Source organism: Ranitomeya variabilis, chromosome 3 (genome assembly GCF_051348905.1).
Source record: "Ranitomeya variabilis isolate aRanVar5 chromosome 3, aRanVar5.hap1, whole genome shotgun sequence".
NCBI classification, from domain to species: Eukaryota; Metazoa; Chordata; class Amphibia; order Anura; family Dendrobatidae; genus Ranitomeya; species Ranitomeya variabilis.
Window position 1 is genome coordinate 598,095,965 of NC_135234.1, and position 18,788 is coordinate 598,114,752.

The 18,788-nt window shown below is 38.0% G+C and overlaps 1 protein-coding gene across 6 annotated transcripts in view; it reads right to left on the reverse strand.

The window, feature by feature from the left end:
• Positions 1–18,788, reverse strand: part of PCDH17 (protocadherin 17) — a 241,316-nt gene that overhangs the window by 35,802 nt on the left and 186,726 nt on the right. For 2 of the 6 annotated variants that reach the window (XM_077297286.1, XM_077297285.1), the window contains one exon: positions 1,173–1,208. The exons of the other annotated variants lie outside the window; for them this stretch is intronic. In XM_077297286.1, coding sequence (XP_077153401.1) covers positions 1,195–1,208 — 14 coding nt within the window. In that variant the 3' untranslated portion in view covers positions 1,173–1,194. The remainder of the gene's footprint in view (positions 1–1,172; positions 1,209–18,788) is intronic. 6 annotated transcript variants of the gene reach the window in all.

Below are 18,788 nucleotides of genomic sequence, written 5' to 3' on the forward strand. Positions count from 1 at the left end.
ATATGTTTCAGCCATCTCCTGTATAACCTTTTATTTTTTTATATTTTGATAAAGCGGTGTAAAATTATTTTGACCCCCTGGTTAAAGATCACTCTCTAGGGATCCCATGTAACACTGTCATTAACAATGTGCTATATTGCTCTATAGATACAAATCGATATTGCTACATAGCGGAATTACCAAATATTGATTACTGAAAAAAATGCATGTAAAACGTTGAGCATTTTCCAGCAATGTAGACAGTTACTGCATAGTTGGAGGAGATACATTATCTTTATGACTTTATATCTACTTTACATCTTGTTTATGGAACGTATGGTGTATGATATACAACGGGGTTTACGACAAAAGCAATATTAAAGCAGAGCATAACGGAGCCTACTGATACGGCAAAATGACTTAGTTTATGACCTTTAAATGCCAACACATAGTCATGTTTATGTTCATTTATGTTGATACAATTTCTTTTTTTAAGCTCTTGGCACTTAAGGGCGGCATTTTCTATTTTCATGTGCTTAGTCATAACATAATGGTGATATATGTGAATGAACAGAAAGAGCTGCAGCACATGAAATGATTAGATTTTATGACCGAGTTTAGACACGTATAAATTAAAAGTGAAGAAGAGGGTAAACATCCTGATGTGATATCGCCGTACATTAACACATCATAGAGGAATACACATGCAGATTATTAATGGTAATGGAGGCCTGGAAAGACTCATTACAGCAGTTACATGCTACATTTTGTTCACGGAACAGTTAGGATGATAATCCTAATGAAAAGAAAATCGCAATGATTGGAATTAATCTACAAAACTAGGGCACATGCTGCTAAACAAACGTACATAAAGATATTTCATCTAGGAATGAAAGGGTTATTATCAATCTATCCTACTGCGATACAAAACATACTTTATGTATGGAAAGTACCGGTATGTTCTAATTATAACAATGATCCTTATTGTTTTCCATGTTTCTTCCTGTGCAAGATGATTAAGGCCAAGTGCATGACATTTCAGACAATTAGGAGACTCGAACAATGGAGCTCCGTTATTTATTTATGTCACTCGTCAGCTAATGCATTTCAATTGTTATTGTTGTTAGAAGAGGAAATCGCAATCTGAAATCTGGATCCCATATTTCATTATCACCCACTGTCAATGTACTTACATTTTTGACAAAGGTTGACAAATTAAAGCTCATGGCCTGCAATGAAAGCCAACAAGCAAAAAAGCAGAAATCAGTCTACATTAGCCATGTTCATGTGTACAATGAAAACTGCATTTTACTTACATCAGTCTAAGGTCTCATGCACATGCCAAATACATGTACTTAAAGAAACACTCCCATCAAAGTTTGGGAGCAATCATCATATTACATAGCATTGTGGACATACAATTGCTCATTTTGCTTTTTATCCAGCTAATTCTTCTCTATTCTTTGATCTATGTAAAAACAGGAAGTTTCTTGTCCCTGCATTTATCATTCCCCTCTTCAACTTCCGATCCAGCTGTTCCCTCCCCCCCCCCCCCCTGGGAGGGATGTTTGCAGTGACTTATGATTCATACAGGAAAAATTGACCTCTTGTTTCTATATAGAGCTTGGAAGAATTCAGCTAGTCAGTTTTAATTACATGATGTGAAATAATGGAAAGGATAAAAATTAACTGGCTAGAAAGGCAAAATGAGCAATTGTAAGGTCACAGTGTTACATAATATGATGACTACAATATTTTAAGAGGATAACAATTTTGATTGGTTAACAGCAGTAAATGGTGGTAATGAGTGGTAATGCCAATTTTAGCAGACAAGCCTAGCAACAATGCAGTTGAACATTCTTAATGGTAGTTGAAAATTCTTTTTCACATACACCATAGGTTCTGCTCACATGTTCAGTAATCACCCATTAGAATGTATCCAGCAGCAATCCATTGACAATAAAGTTGTGTAGACACAATGTTTTGTCTGGCTAAAAATTGATTTCATTTGGATGCATTTTTTTAAAAACATTGAAGTCAATGGAAAATGGATCCCTTAAATAGCCATATGTTTTTATTTCATTTTAAGTGGATTTTTTTTTTGCTTATACCAGTTTCATATGGAAGAAATGGCTATTTAATGGATCAATTTTCCATATACTTCGATGTTATAAAAAGGATCCAGAGAAAATATTTTTTTTTCAGCTAACAAAAAAAAAAATTGGACATGTGAGCATTACCTTAACTCCTTTTGCCACATAAACTCGTGACAACTGATTGAGTGCAGCAGTCACAAGGCAATAATGGAACATCTTCATTAGCGGTCTGTAAAACAGACTAATGAGGGACCGCCAAAGTTTTTGCACTGGAATAGCAAGGATTAAAGAAGCAATGATTGATTTATATGTCTTAGAACAGGAGTACACAAACTTTTGTAGACCAAGGTATGCCTGTAAGGTTCATGGCATATAAAATGTATATAATAAATGTCTAATAGATGCATGTTCTGCTTACAGGACCCTTATCTCTACCAATCAGAATTCCAGTAGCTCCTAAATCCACATCAAAGAGTATTTCATACGGTTTTAGAATAGGCTTCCAATTTATTTTAATGGTAAACCCCCCAGTATAGTGCAATAAGTGCTGTTTTCCTTTAATTTTGAGGAATCAGTAGGAAGCTTATTTAAGAAGAGTACTTGAAGCATTTTTATATGTGGATTTTGCAGTAAAACCTATTTTTTGAATCTTGTTAAAAACTGTGTGACAATACCATAATGAAGAAAAGATTGTGAATGATCATGACTCTACAATACAGGTTATAAGTTTTGTACTTACATGGAAGCCACATGTCTAATTCACATACTCTTTTCTGGAGCCAAATGAGTCAAGCCCTTTCTCCTGGTGTAGGAGAGTAGTGACAAGCAGCTGAGGAGCAGGGACTGCTCATAGTGCACTGTGTAGACATTTCCAGTTGTCTACACAGTGCACTTTTAGTATTTGCCAGTCCCTGCTCCTCCGCTGCTTGTCACTACTCTTCAGTGTGTGGCTGCCTACATATAGTTAACCTATCAGATAAGCAGTTTTCAGCCCATAGGGATGGAGATCACATAGAATGGCATCACATGTGGCCCCCGAGCTGATGGTTTTGCACCCGTTTTTGAATATTTGTTATCTCTATGCTACAGCCACTCTAATACAAAGATGATGAACACTCATGTTACATTAGTTATGTGGGGCATTGTGGTTATTACATTAACACTACTGTACATCTGATCTATCAGCCATCACTTGTAATTACTTTTGGGCTATGCTCACATCATGTTGTAGTATATCTTCAGTAGCGCCAATGAGGCTTACATTCGAACCCCTATAAAACGGGTTTCAGAATATCCGCCGATGGAGTAATTGACTATAATGATGCAGAGTCATGATATGCTCTGTCATGCATCATTTTTGGCATTAGATGTCTATTTGAAGAGTGAAGCAAGATGCAGTCTACTGACTGTAGTTGCAAACACTATGTGAACCTAGCAGTAGAGGTTGGACTTATCCACAGACATGAATACCGGTGTAGAGACCGCATCAAGTTTCAAGTTTTAATACTATATGAATGAATGCCAAATTTAGGATGATCCCTTTACCCAATCCTACTCCAAGTGAAAGAAGTCACTCCAGCATCCATTAATAATCTATCTGCTTTCTTATGTCAATCAAAAAAACAGAAACAGCAGCAACATTTCAAGCCATGGTATAAATCTGAGCCATTGTTAAAAAATCCTTAGCACGCTATGACTGACGTATTCAAGAATAAGGACAGCAAATGTGGATTAAAGTAGCTAAATTAAAGTATGCAGCCATGCCCTTTCTGTTCTCTATATCAACTCACAAACATCATTTCACAATTACTTTTCAGATATCATTAACGTATTTCCCAGTGATGTTCACACAAGGCAATCACAATGGTTCTTGGGATTCCTGCTCCCAAGGTCCCATACTCCAGATCTTATGCACAATATCACCTAGGTTTGAAGTATGCTATCTGCACTAGATATAAGCCCTATATCACACCATAGACCTGTGCAGTTTACATTGGGTGACAGTGCCATGTACAGTAATTGCTTCATTTGCTACCGTTAGGACGGTTCATTTCAAAGACACTGTTACCTAGAAACATAAAATCTGAGGTAAAACATGACAGAAAATAAAAAGGAGTGTGACTAGGAGAGTAAATTTTGCAAGTACTAAGTGCATCTTGTCAATATGATAGGAAATTATGCAAAGTAAACACATGAATCCTCTCAATGGAAATCAGATAAAATGGATATTGCCAGTGATATATTATGATATTATGCATTCAAATTGATTTGAAGGTGTACATATAAGTGGTTGGGGGTGTAAAATAAGTGCCTGACATTTTATCAGTAACATTGAGCTATTACTGCAGCAAACCTGTGCCCAATATGACAGCCTAAGATAGTGGAGACTAATTTCTTCTACAGTGAATATACAGCGAGGTCTAATTATGCTAGTGTGCATACGACTGACTCACAGTGTGATGTGAACATGGTGGTATCAATGCTTTATCTTGCAGGCTTAAGGCCACATATATTTGTTAATTAGATATCATATCACGCCACCACACCCTTTAGCCTTTATGTTTCATAAGCACAAAAACAATATATAAAATCTGAAAAAAATCTGTTTTCTCCTTAGAGCACTGTTTTTGTTATGTCTAGGAGAAAGTTTGGTCTGTAAGACGGCACCTCATCACAACTAGGTGAACTCTGCTATAGAATGCATATTTTTTTTATTTCACACTGCTTTACCTGCTAAAATACACAGGTCAATATAAATAGTACATAAAAGAGGGAGACTTATAGTTAACATCAAAACAGGACCCCATTGAGAAGCAGTTCCACCACTAAATGCAGATGTAGCAAAAGGATTCTTTGGGTCTGATAACACAGCACATAAAAAGTGCAATTTGACATCTGACTTGACATTGGTCAATGGTTTGTGCAATATTAAAGCAGTTGTCCACTACTTTATCAATATCTGATTGGTCGGGTTCCGACACTCCCACTGATCAGATCATCTTGACTTGTCACAAAAGGTTAGCTTACTTAAAAGGATTAAAATAATTTAAAGAGGTTGTCTACTACTTTTTGATTGATGTATCCTTAAGACAGATCATCAATGTCTGATTGATAGGGGCCGACACCTGGCACCCCTGCCGATCAGATGTTCTCGCTGTCAGCAGCGGCGGCTGTGAGACGGAACTTCTCAATTGCTGAGCTACTCCTCTGATAGTGGACGCAGCAGGCTGTGTAAAGAATGAAGGACTTGCTGTTCGCCTCAGTTCCATTTCAGAGAAAAGGACAGCTTTATGCTCAGCTGGGTCATGCCTTTCTCTGAAGGGTAGTGACGTCCGTAACGTTACTGATCTCCAAACATTCCTAGTCACTCTGCGCTCTGGACTAGGTCAAATTTCATTGGCTAGGGTGGACCTGTGAAGGAACTTTTTTTCTAATAAATTGGTAAACAAGGGACAGTGTTTTGTTTTTTCTCTCTTTCTATGTGTTTAAGGTTTCCACTTGTGGACTACGTCGGATTCCCTGGACTACGTTGGGCCTGTGTGAGACCATTTTTATAAAAAGAATTGGTGAGCAAGGGATAGTGTAGGGCAGAGTTTATTTTAATGAAGTATTTTTGTGTGTGCATTTTATTTTACTTACTAAGGTAGTAATGGGGGTGTCTGATAGACACCTCTGCATTACTAGCAACAGGGCTTGATATTAGCTGTTGTTTTGGATTATTCACAGCTGACATCAACCCCAAACCCCGTTGCCCTGATTGCCAACACACCAGGGCAATCGGGAAGAGCCAAAGCAAAGCACCAGAATTGGCGTATTGATTGTTATGCGCCACTTCTGGGGCAGCTGAGATCTGGTATTTTTAGGCTAGTAAGGGTCATGGACCTTTACAGCCTGATAATCTCAGCTCTCAGTTGTCTGCTTTATCTTTGCTGGTTACAAAAAATGGGGAACACACGTCATTTTTTATTTTACTTATTTAATCATACAAAGTTGTCCAATAAGCTCCACAGGGTGAAATTTTATGTTTGGGGGGGGGGGGGGGTTGTGCTATTATTTGTGTATATGTCTGTTGTTCTGTCTATATGTCTGTCTGTCTATATATGTTTACCTATATCTTTTATACTGTATATATTTAATAATCTATCTTTATGTATTACCTATCTCTATAGCATTCAATGGTGTCCAAAAATGCATGCAAGAACACATGCAAAAAGTGCATCGAAAGCACGGCAAAAACATATTTTTCCTGCCAAGAGATGCAGAAATGGTGCAGAAATTTTTGCATTTAAATACTCACCATGTCCACATAGCTTAATAGTAAAGAATGACATATTTAAGAAAATCTGATCTAGCATATTGATGAATAATGGTCAGTGATAAGTCAGTTTTTTTTCACGCAAGAGAAAAAAATAGACATCTGAATGAAGCTTTAGGAAATCCTATTTCCAACAATAAATATTTGACAGGTTACTGTGATTTGGCACAAAAATGCCAGACACCACATAGACATCTCCTGAGAAATTTTCACAAATCATGTTATGATTTGAACCAGTTTGTAAAACTGGTTACCTCACATCTTTCAATGTGGAATATGTAGAGTTAAAAAGAATGGACTATTAAGCAGCTCCTCGTTTTATATTATTCTTTAATTAAAATAGATCACAAATGTAAACAGTATACATTAAATGTAAATGATTTATTGATCTCCATGTTAAGAGATTTCTGAGACATGAATTATGATTAGAATAAATACCAGTATCTGATACATAAATGCTAATAGGTGTCAGAATGTAATACACAAACTGTGATTACTGCATTAGCAAAATTATTTAAAACCAACTTATTATTAATCAGATGGTTGAAAGCAAAACTCTGTTGACATCAGATGCATTTGGATTGTATATTGTACAGCTGTATTCTGGCAATGGAGCAGACCGGTTTACACTGAATTCAAATAAATTCAGAGGCAGCTGGGTGCTTACATCTTCTTCCAGCAATTCCAGCTATTTAATGCACCTGCGCACCTTCAGGGAACGTTTCAGTACCCAGCTGACTCGCTGGATAGAATACTAAGACTAATATTAACAGCATGGTGCGAGGAAAGTATTGGCAGCCAGTAGAATACCCCGTGGGTGAAAAAAAACCTAAAGGGAAATTGGACAGAAAACTATAAAAAGAGAATTCGCTGAAGCAAAATAACAAATGGAATTATGCTTGGAAAAGTCATTAAAAATGCCCTGTAAAACAGTGGCTTATTAAACCATTAGGAGACTTTTCAAGGAGAATAACTTTTAATTTATTTTAAAACAAACCATTATAGAGTAAACATAAGTACTGATTGTTTGGCACATTGTAAAATGCTTTATTAAGGCTATATTGCTGCTCCAGAAAGAACCTTAACCCCTTAGCACCCAATGATGGATATATCCATCATAGGGCACCTCCCCCTCTTTGGTGCGGGCTCCTGTGAAAAATGGGTAAAAAATGAAAAGTTTTGGGTTTATATTTTTGTTCAGTGTATTATTTGTATATATATTATATATACAGTACAGACCAAAAGTTTGGACACATCTTCTCATGTAAAGATTATTCTGTATTTTCATGACTATGAAAATTGTACATTCACACTGAAGGCATCAAAACTATGAATTAACACATGTGGAATTAGATACTTAACAAAAAAGTATGAAACAACTGAAATTATGTCTTATATTCTAGGTTCTTCAAAGTAGCCACCTTTTGCTTTGATGACTGTTTTGCACACTCTTGGCATTCTCTTGATGAGCTTCAAGAGAGAGAGAGAGAGAGAGAGAGAGAGAGAGAGAGAGCGCTTTTAGGCCACCATTTTGTACTTCTTATTCTTCACTTGTAAATCACATACTATATATTCTCTCACTCTATCTCATAATGTTGTAATTTCTAAAGAAGGAGTATAAATTAAAGAATAAAGAATACTAAAGCAAGTATGATAGGAGAACCATCCTCATCTGCATCCCACACTCTGATGCACATTTTGTGTGACCATTTCAGGGAATTATGACATTGCCCTCTATCCTGCATCAACCAATCTTTTTGTATCGTTGGAACTTCCTTCTAGTATATGGGCTTAATACTCTGAGCAATGTTACTGGAGTGGGCACTTTAATTACTTGGCATGCCAATTCTGGATATAATTTACAATTGTTTTGAACAGTACAAACTTTTTATATTAAATAATAGAATAGAATTCCCCAATAGAATAAGAGCAAACTAAAGATTCTTTGTATATAAATTATCAATAAACCGTCTACAAAAACTAACTTTCAACTTTATATCCGACAGCATTACCAACGATTTATTATTAGATCCTTTGGTCTTTGGAAAGAAAAAGTCATATACACGTCCTTTCTACTGAAAACACATACATGTAAATAAGTTCTCTGAGGCGTCTTTTTTCGAAGCTAAACAAGCCCAACTTTTCCAACTTGTCATCATATGAGAGGCCTAAACTTTTTTTGTTCCACAATATCCCAGTGCTGCGTTAACTGAGTCAATTTAACTCTTGCAAGATGTGTACTGGTGTGGTTGAGAAGAGATCGTTTGACACATTGGGACTATTAATGCTACAGAAAAGAGACGTAACCTGGAAAATATAGGAGAGACTTCCTGACCTTCTCTAGTTTTCTTTGGAGTTGAAAAATGTTGCGTTTTCTACTGGATTAATAAATGGAAACTGAAATCTAAGACATTCCATCAATTACACAATACCTCAAACCAAAGTATTATACAAATCTATGCCAGACTAAAAGAGACATGACAATATTTTAAAATGTTGTCAATACATAGTCCATCCATGCTCAGTAACTTTGGGAAAAGTGGAGAATCGCTACGCAAGAAAGACTTTGAATCAAACAAAAACGCGGAGATTTTTATAGCTATAGTACAGTCTAGTGAAAATATACGAGAATTGTGAATGAAGAGGCTGCAGATATGGCATTACTTGAGTTAAGCTATGATGGGTTTCATTAATGGTTCCTGAGGTATAAACTAACAAATTACGGAAATAACAGAATTATGTATTTTTGAGCAGAGTTTACATTTATGAGCAAAAGATATGAAACTGAAATGAGTCCAAATAATTTAAATGATTCAAGCAATTACAGGAGCAGGAAACCAGGAGTATAAATGGTTATGAATATTCAGTTAGGTATTAACAGCAAATAGATCTTCAAAATTAAATTTCAAGCAAGCTAAAAATCCCTCAACGTAATGTGTTCCTTTACTGTTATCTGGATCTAAAGTTAAGCACGGATGCTAGAAGTGAATTATTAAACAAATGAGATTTAGTTTCTTCCTAAAATGTCTTCTAAATGATGGGAGATGGTACTTACTAAACATACCTATACTTGGCATCTCTAAATCTGGATAAAAGAAACAAATGGAGGAAAGAAAGAAGTCATGGATGCTTTATTTCAATGTCTGTTGTTACAGACTAGATAGTCTTTATGAATAAAGCGAGGCACAAGACAGAGTGACCAGTCTCCACCTGCAATAGCATTAAACTCCATGAGAAAAGATCCAGTAAAATATTCATGAGTTAATGGTATTCAAGAAATTGACTTTTGCATCATTCTTTATTTAGTTTCCTTACAATGAACAAGAGTGTTTGACCTTATAGTATCTGTAGGATACCGTGTGGAAGATCCTGGAGATACTGAATGAAAGACGAGCTTTCAATGCATTTTAAATGTAAGCATATGTTAAAATGGGAAAAATAATTGTTTTCTTTTCTACTAAGCTAAACAGAATTAAGTGACATGAAATATTTCAAAATAAAAAAAACACCAGTACACCCTTTCTGTTCCGAATAGTGAGCCTATAGTAAGTGAATGAATCTAGGCCTAGTGAGCCTATAGGAAGTGAAACAGAATCCTGAATCAATATTGAGTGCTATTTAATTAGATAAAATAACCTACTGTAAAACAAATTTTAGAAAGGTAAAGAAAAATGTTTACATGTGCACATGAATATATATGGACAGGGAAGAAGAACTGGTTAAGAGCCAGGAAGCATTCGTTGTAAATGGTACATTCTCTAAATGGGTAAAGTCACCAGTGAGGACCACAAGGATCAGTGTTAGGAACAATTATTTTGAATTTCTTTATTAAAGGGAATGTGTCACCAGGTTTGGCAGATAAGAGATACGGCCAACACCTTTTAGGGCTGATATTCAGAATTCTCTAATGCTGTATATTTGCCCCCAATCTGACCTGTGAGAGAAGACAAATAACTTTTATTATTCTCACCTGCGCGGTGGTCCAGTCCAATGGGTGCTGCTCTTCTTGGTCAGGCAACTCCCTTCTTCTTGCGATGCCACCCTCCTACTTACTTCATGTGGATGATGCATTTCCTCAGCACCATGCTCCTGTGCAGGTGTTCTTCTGTGCCCTGTTGAGGGCAAAGTACTGCAGTGCGCAGGTGCCAGGAAAAGTTAAAGTGTCCCAGCGTATGCACACTGCAGTACTTTGCTCTGCCCTCAACAGGCCAGAAAAGTACGCCTGTGCAAGAGCACTGTGTCAAGGAGACTGTGTGAATGACAAAGGGACATGTCATCCACACGAAGCAAGCAAGAGGATGGGGATCATAAGAAGATGGGAGGCGCTGGACCAAGACCAGCAATGCCCATCGGGCCACACTGCGCCGCAGGTGAGTATAATAAAAGTTATTTATTTCTTCTCTTCCATGTCGGGTTGGGGGCTTATATATAGTATTATAGAATGCTGTATATCAGCCCTGAAAGGTGATGGCCGTGTATCTCTTATCAGCCAAATCTGGTGACAGGTTCACTTTAATGACCTTAAAATTGAAGTGTCAGTCTTTTCTGATGACATAAAACATGATAAAATGATAAAAACCGATCTAGACAGTATAATATTACAAAATGACCTAGATAAGATGTGTACATTGGCTAACATTGGACAGATGAGGTTTAATGTTGATAAATGTAAAGTAATGCACCTCGGAAGGAGTAATCATATTGCCGAGCATACAATAAATGGAAGTATATTAATGATTATATAACAAGATAAGGACTTGGGAATTCTGGTTAGGCCAGGTTCACACATTCAGTATTTGATCAGTATTTTACACCAGCATTTGTAAGCCAAATAAAGAAGTGGGAGAATCGCAGGAAAGGTATAATTGAACCACATCACCACTGCTGCATTTCTCAACCACTCCTGGTCTTTACCAAATCCTGTGATCGAAATTTAACAATACACCTCCCTAAATCACTTGTGAGGCTACATCTAGAATATGGGGTCCAGTTTGGGGCTCCACAGCTTAAAAAGGACTTTAAAAAGTTAATGTCATTAAGGCCGATAACTAGATTATTAAAAGGAATGGAGAGCCTGTCATATGATGAAAGGTTGGATAAGTTGGGCTTGTTTAGCTTAGAAAAAAGACGCCTCAGAGGGGATCTCAATTACATGTATAAATATATGTGTAGTCAAGTAAATAAGGCAGCATACTGCAGCGCTGAAACATGCAAACATGAAACATGAAAACTGAACTGCATTACTGCACTAGAAATATGAAAAATGAGAGCGTTTTGCGCATTAAAATGGCCAATTTTAAGTGTACCTGGTAGCCACTTTAGGGCATCTCTCGTATACCAGGTCATACGCTTTCCTTTCCTCGCTGAGAATAAACATCTCCATCTGAATGGGTACCTGTGAAACCTCTTCTTAGACTAACATTCTCTCTCTGTGGAGGGGTAATGGACCTGTTGCGATTAAAACACCTGTGGCTAGGAGGCGGAGTGCTCGGTCAGAAGGCTAAAGAATACATTTCAAAAAACTGACCGTCACATCCAAACATAGACATATAGAGTTGGTGACTCTAGGTTCAGCACCTGTTCACACTTGGTCTATGTTTGGATGTGACGGTCAGTTTTTTGAAATGTAAATATATGTGTAGTCAGTACAGAAGACTGGCACATGGCTAGCTCCTTCTAAGGACCTTACATAAGTCAAGGAGGCATTCACTACAGGGTGAAGGAAAGGCTATTCTGGCAGCTAAATGTGGATGGATTCTTTACAGTTACATCAGTCAGACTGTAGTAACGGCAGATACATAACAAATGGCATTGTGGGCTATAAATAATCAAGTGAAAAGGTGATTGGTCAAGAAAGATTGACTTATAATAACAAATTTATTAAAATGATATTCTTATTCAAATTGTGAAACTAAAATATCGAATGTGCTACAGATTAAAGCACGGAAATCGATAGTGTGCTTTCATTGTATTCCGTACCACTGACCTCTCCAAGTATGAGGGTCCCTCCATGCTACAGTACTCTGCAGTCATTGCTGCAATCGATAGGAGGTGATAAATCAGATGCTTGCTTGTTTGTGTTCTAAGAAGACGGGCATATTTCTCTCATTGCTGGTACACTCAAACACTACCAGCTGACAGTCATGAATATTGCATGCAAGCCAATAAATATTGCCTCCCTTTAATAATCTTCATCCAGAAAATATAGCTTAGTAAACACATGAATTTCTACAAAAAAAGCATTTTTTTCCTTTTAGAAGCCTTGTAATACAGTACATTTGACAGTGTTATTTATTATTTGCGACCCAGAAAGAAGCATTCTTATTCATTTTTTTTTAGGTAAAGATAACCTTCCAAGTAATCTTTGGTTCCTCATTCATTATATGTCTGTGCTTTCTCTTTGCCACAAAGGAATTGTATGATAAAAGGGAAAGAGCAGCTTATCTGCTGAAAGTATTATATCACCTGCATGCAGAATGCAAACAAGTGTTGTCAGTTACAGACCATCTCAATGCAAGAAAAGTTACAACTGCTGAATAACTTTTATAAAACTTTTATGAAGAAAAAAAGGCGATAAAGTCATAGGAACAATTGAAACTATAAATAAAAACCTCACCTCGTAACTCCTGGTCTGTATATCTAAAGATTCATTAACAAGCATCTATCACCAGTCTGTGGCAGCTCATTTTTATTTAAGAAAACATTTGGAAGCCACAGACTTATGAATAAATAACAGTTTTTATCAGAAACCATGCCATTTGCCATAAAGCCCCGCTAATAGACCCACCTTGCTAGCAAAAGTTGGGTCTGAACTTCCAGGTTGTGGATTCCGACATGCAGAGGGGATCTCACAACTTTCCTCGCCCTCCTCACTGTGAGATTGTGAGTTATCATGAGATCTCACGCTTTGAACTTCACCAACGCCATCACACCCTTTACTAAGCGGTTAAGGATCAGAAGCGGCACTGCTGATGTTACCAATAGGTAACTGCTTAGTAAAGGATACGGCAGTGCTAGAGTTGTTAAACGGAACCTGTTACCAGCAAAAACACTATTAACCTGCAAAATATGGAGTTAATCTGCAAGTCAATAATCTGCCTGGCGCCTGCAGGTAGCCAAATGCTATGGGACAAAATTAACTTTATTCTCCCCGGCAGCATTTGGTTTTAGTCACAGGGCAGGAAGGAGCTGATTCAGTCACTGCTTTGAGTATAGAAAATGGTGGCTGTAACCGTACCCACGGCCCTGACTGAATGGCTTTGCATTAGGGCCAGATGTATGTCAGGGCATGGGAATCTGTTACAGCCACTACTCTGTATTCTCATAATAGTGACTGAACCCGGATTGTCGAGGCCTGTGACTGAAACCCAATGCTGCCAGGGAGAGTAAAGTTTATTTTCTCCTTGCAGCGTTTGGCTAAGTGCAGGCGCCAGACAGGTAGCGCTATTAATCCCATTTATGTAGGTTAATAGAATTTTTACTGGTGATAGGTTACCTTTAAAAGCACAAGATTTTGTGATTATAAGCTAACAGTGAGAAGTACCACAGAGGATTGTGTGATCCTAGAATAAAAAGTGGTATCCCAAGAAAAAAAAGGAACAAAGACAACAGAAACTCTATGTTAAAGGGGTTGTCCAGTAAAAAAAGAAAATCATATAGCCTATTAGGAAATTTAGAGACAATAAAATAGATTGCATTGTTTATATCGATCATTTCTGAAAGGAGGGATATAACCAAAAACATATCTATTTCTAGAAGGCATATCATCATCTATATTACATCGACACTCCATTAATTTGAAAGTGCTCTGTGTTAGGGCTCATGCAGACAAGCATATAGATCAGGCAGCATAAGGACAATACACTGACCCATGCTATTCAATAGTGCTAATCAAATGACTAATTTTCTCTCAGCTCGAGAGAAAAAAAAAGTCACAGCATGCACTACTTTTATGCATTTTTTTGGATGAGACACCCATTAAAATTTATGGGTGCGCAACCCCCCCCCCAAAAACAAAACAAAAAAAACAGATGCTACACTGAATATCCTTGTGGCATCCAAGCTTTATGATGACATTTCTATTACAAACCTAGAAAACTGTAAATGATCATGATTCAAGGGGTAGTGTTCCTCCTTGCGAAGTGCGACACGTCAAGCCTGACAGATGACGAGACTTTTAAGCCATAATGCTTCAAAGGCTTGCTAGAGAGTCAATATAGAGTTCTAGTCCTCTTCCTCTCTGAAGAGACAATTTGCACACATGATCATCTACATTTTTAAATCTAAACATATGAAAACGGATGTCACATGGACTTCATCCGCAGCTAGCCTAAAGCTTCATTTCTACTGAGGCTGTGCTCTATGGAAACTGAAGACTTACTCCCTTATTTTCCAACAGATAACAGCTGATTGCTGAAATATAAATTTAGGGAAAGTTGATAATGAACGTATTGTCTGGAAACATTTCTAACAAGTAGCTATAGTCCAAAGAAGAGAACATCTTCAATGGTTAAGACATCCAGGAGTTTTACCAAGCCCTGTGGCTTATTTGTTCTAGGACTCAGAGATGACCTCACTAAAGTTACTGATTTATAAAGGTAAAATCCATAATAAATCATATATCAACCTATGTCTCCATGGTAACAGACTACAAACATCCTGTGTAGTCTGATCCTGCATTCATATATTACTCTATTCCATCTACCTCCTATCTTTGCTAAACTACTAGCAGACAAAGGTGTGGCACATAAAGGGGTTACACCAAATGTATTGCTTTCTGACATTACAGTCTTTATTTTAGTCGGCTCCCTGCAAGAGCTTTAATAGATTATAAAATAATTCAGTTAAAGATTTTAGTTCTTTCAGATATGTGAGCAGACAGTCATCAGACTGGTTATTGACACTTAGTAGAATAGGCTATCATGATAGAACGGTCTTTATGTGCTAAAGTTTGAAAAATTAGGAAGATTAAATACATTAGAATTAGTGATGAGGGAGTGTACTCGTTGCTCGTGTTCTCCAGAGCACGCTCGGGTGACCTCCGAGTATTTATGACTGCTTGGAGATTTAGTTTTCATCGCGGCAGCTGAATTATATACATCTGTTTGCCAGCCTGAGTACATGTGGGGGTTGCCTGGTTGCTAGGGAATCCCCACATGTAATCAAGCTGGCTAGTAGCTGTAAATCATTCAGCTGCTGCGATGAAAACTGCACACGTAGAAAATGTGGTGCAGAATTTTCTGCACTAAATATGCATCTCCTGGCAGAAAACGCAGGTGCAGATTTGATGCAGTTTCTGTGCAGTTTCTATGCAGTTTTTGTGCAGATTTTGCCAGTGCAGACTTTTATCATGGAGGGGTGCAGAAACGCTACAGAACTGCACAAAAGAAGCGACATGCACTTAATTGAAATCTGCGTTTCTGCGCAGATTTTTCTGCACAGCTTTTTTTTTTCACATTGATTTACATTGTACTGTAAATCACAGTGCAGTTCTGCAGCGTTTCTGCAGCAGAAAAATCTGCTGCAGTTCTGCACCAATTCTGCACTAAATCTGCATCGTGTGCACATAAATCTCCGAGCAGTCATAAATACTCGGAGGTCACCCGAGCGTGCTCGGGAAAACATGAGCAACGAGTACACTCCCTCATCACTAATTCTAATGTAATATTTCCACTTATATTTTTAATGCAGCTTTTCATTTTAAATACATCCCGGAATATTCTCAGACTATTAAATATTAATGTATGTATTAATTTGTGCACATGAATGCATCGTTTGTTGGAGTAAGTTCTCCATATTTGTGTTCTTTGAAGCAGAGGACTTTTCTGGCATTTCACTTTTCTTATGTTGACTGTAATGTATATACATGCAGCTCTACGTCCGCTTGCAATGCTTTATTTCGTTACATGTTGGTTCTCATTGCATCTAGTTTTGTAAGGGCTTAGTCACAATTGGAATAAAATGCTCATGTGAGATTGAACATAAAATACATCTTAATTTGCACTCTATACCTGAAAGCAATAATGTTTTGAAGCAAATGCCCATTTTTTTCCTTATCTAGGTGCACTATTAGGATGTCAAAGAAAACAATCTGTAGGAATTATATTTAAATGCACTTACAGAGTAAAAGTATTGGATTTGCAGGATTTCTATTCTAGATATAAAAAATATATTGGCACTTAAATTATTACTAGTTCCAGAATTACTACTTCTACTTATGAAGTCAAACTTCTGACTTCAAAGCTTTTATTTCTAAAGTTTTACGCTTACTAAAGTTGCCAAAACAAATTTCATAAAGCTGGAGTTTCAAAATAGAAAGCTATAAAAAAAAATTATATTACAGGTTTAGAAAATGATTCATTTGGCACAATCATTACAAAACCTATAGGAAAACAGAAATCTGTATATTAGTAATCCAGGTTGTTTGGGCTCCAAAATAAAAATGTGCATTTTTTTTAACATTGTTAACTTTGTTTCTAGTAATTAATGTGCTCTGTGGGAAAATGTTTTTTTTCCATACACTATCACTACAGGATAAATCAAGTATTATAAGGATATTAAAATCAATAGACTGTACAATTCAGGGACATAAGGGACTCTGCTAAACAGCACTTCCCATGCGCGGCTGCTGACGTACAATGCAGGTGCAGCAAAATGGTGTGATGGAAGGTTGAAGGTGATTTAGTGGATGTGTCAAAGAATGGACCCTTTACTTTCTCTTTACTTTCTTGGAGTTCAGTCTTTTTGAGATTGCTGCTAAAAATCACATTCTGTGAATTGGTGTTTGACAGCTCCAGCCAAGATGGCTAATGAGAAACAGAAAGAAGGGGTCTCCATGTTTACCTTACGTCCCCTATGATGGGCAGGTTGTTGGTGTCTAATATGGATCACAATTAGGGATCTCCTATTTGTGAAAGTATCGACTGAGCCCAGAGGAGGTGTGGATGCTGATGTATAAAAGAAGCATGCTGAGTCCATAAGTACAGCCATTGCCTTCAACGTCATTCTGTTGGACCTGCAAAAGCCAAAATACAACCTATCGAGGGGCGGGACAATGCTCAACTATAAGTAACCCAGTTAATTTACCTTTTATATACAACATCAGTGAATGGAGGACTGTAACTGGACTTAAAGAGAACCTGTCACATGAAAAAAAACAGTATTAATCTAGATATATAGGGTTAGTTTGCAAGTTAATAGAGCTCTAAGTCTTCCCCGAGCCAACACTATGAAACCCCTTCTGGTAGAAAATGAACTTTATTAATCCAGGCAGTATTACAGTTTCAGTCAAGAGGGCGATGCTGGTATAGTTTCATTCACCGCTTTGTGTATAGAGAGCGACGGCTATAACTGCGCCCCCCCGTACTGACTGAAGGCAGGTCATAATGATGAACTTGAATGCGGTGCCCGCTGTCAGTCAGTGCCAGAGGCATGGTTAAAGCTACCACTCTCTATAAACAGAGCGGTAGCTTAATCCGTGCCGGTGCCGTCCCTGTGACTAAAACACGAACGATGCCAGGATGAATAAAGTTAATTCCCTCCCAGCAATGGGTGTCTAATTGCCGGCAAGGGGCAGATTCAGAATGCTAGTAACCTCCAGAATGACCCTATATCCGCATGTTAATAGAGAGTAATCACATGAAAGGCTCTTTTTAAAAACAGATAAAACAAGTAGAAATACACTGGCGCTCTGCTGAGATAAATATGGGGGGGAGGGGGGAGAGATAAAGGAACCAAATACAGCTGCTGGTGATAGACAGGGTCTGTGCAGCATCCTGTATATCTGAATGATAGTAGGTCGATAGTGGGTGATCACCTGCGCTGTAAGGTGCATCTGAAGTTAAGCTCTAGAGTTGTGTATGGGGGCAATACATACACTAAAAACCTGAAAACATGTAATTATGCACTTACTGAATGCTGCAGTGGACGTGGTCTTCAAGTGCAAATGTGTAGGTCCTCCCAAAATGATGTGACTGGCTCCGTGCTGTGAGCGGGGCCGGGGGATAGCGGTAGCGCTCCGATCTCCACACAGCAGCTCAGGCAGTTGGAAGCCAGGGACAGGTAGATACCGCCAACTTCTAGCGTGCCCTGGCCGGAAGCAATGCCGAAGCAGTGTCGGAGTGTGAGGGGGGCGTGGCGGAGTGTGACGTCACACGCCTAATGGGTGGGCGCGTATAGGGTTTGTCCAAACGTTGCTTCCGGCCGGGGCACGCTAGAAGTTGGCGGTATCTACCTGTCCCAGGCTTCCGACTGCCTGAGCTGCTGTGTGGAGATCGGAGCACTACCGCTATCCCCCGGCCCCGCTCACAGCACGGAGCCAGTCACATCATTTTGGGAGGACCTACACATTTGCACCTGGAGACCACGTCCACTGCAGCATTCAGTAAGTGCATAATTAC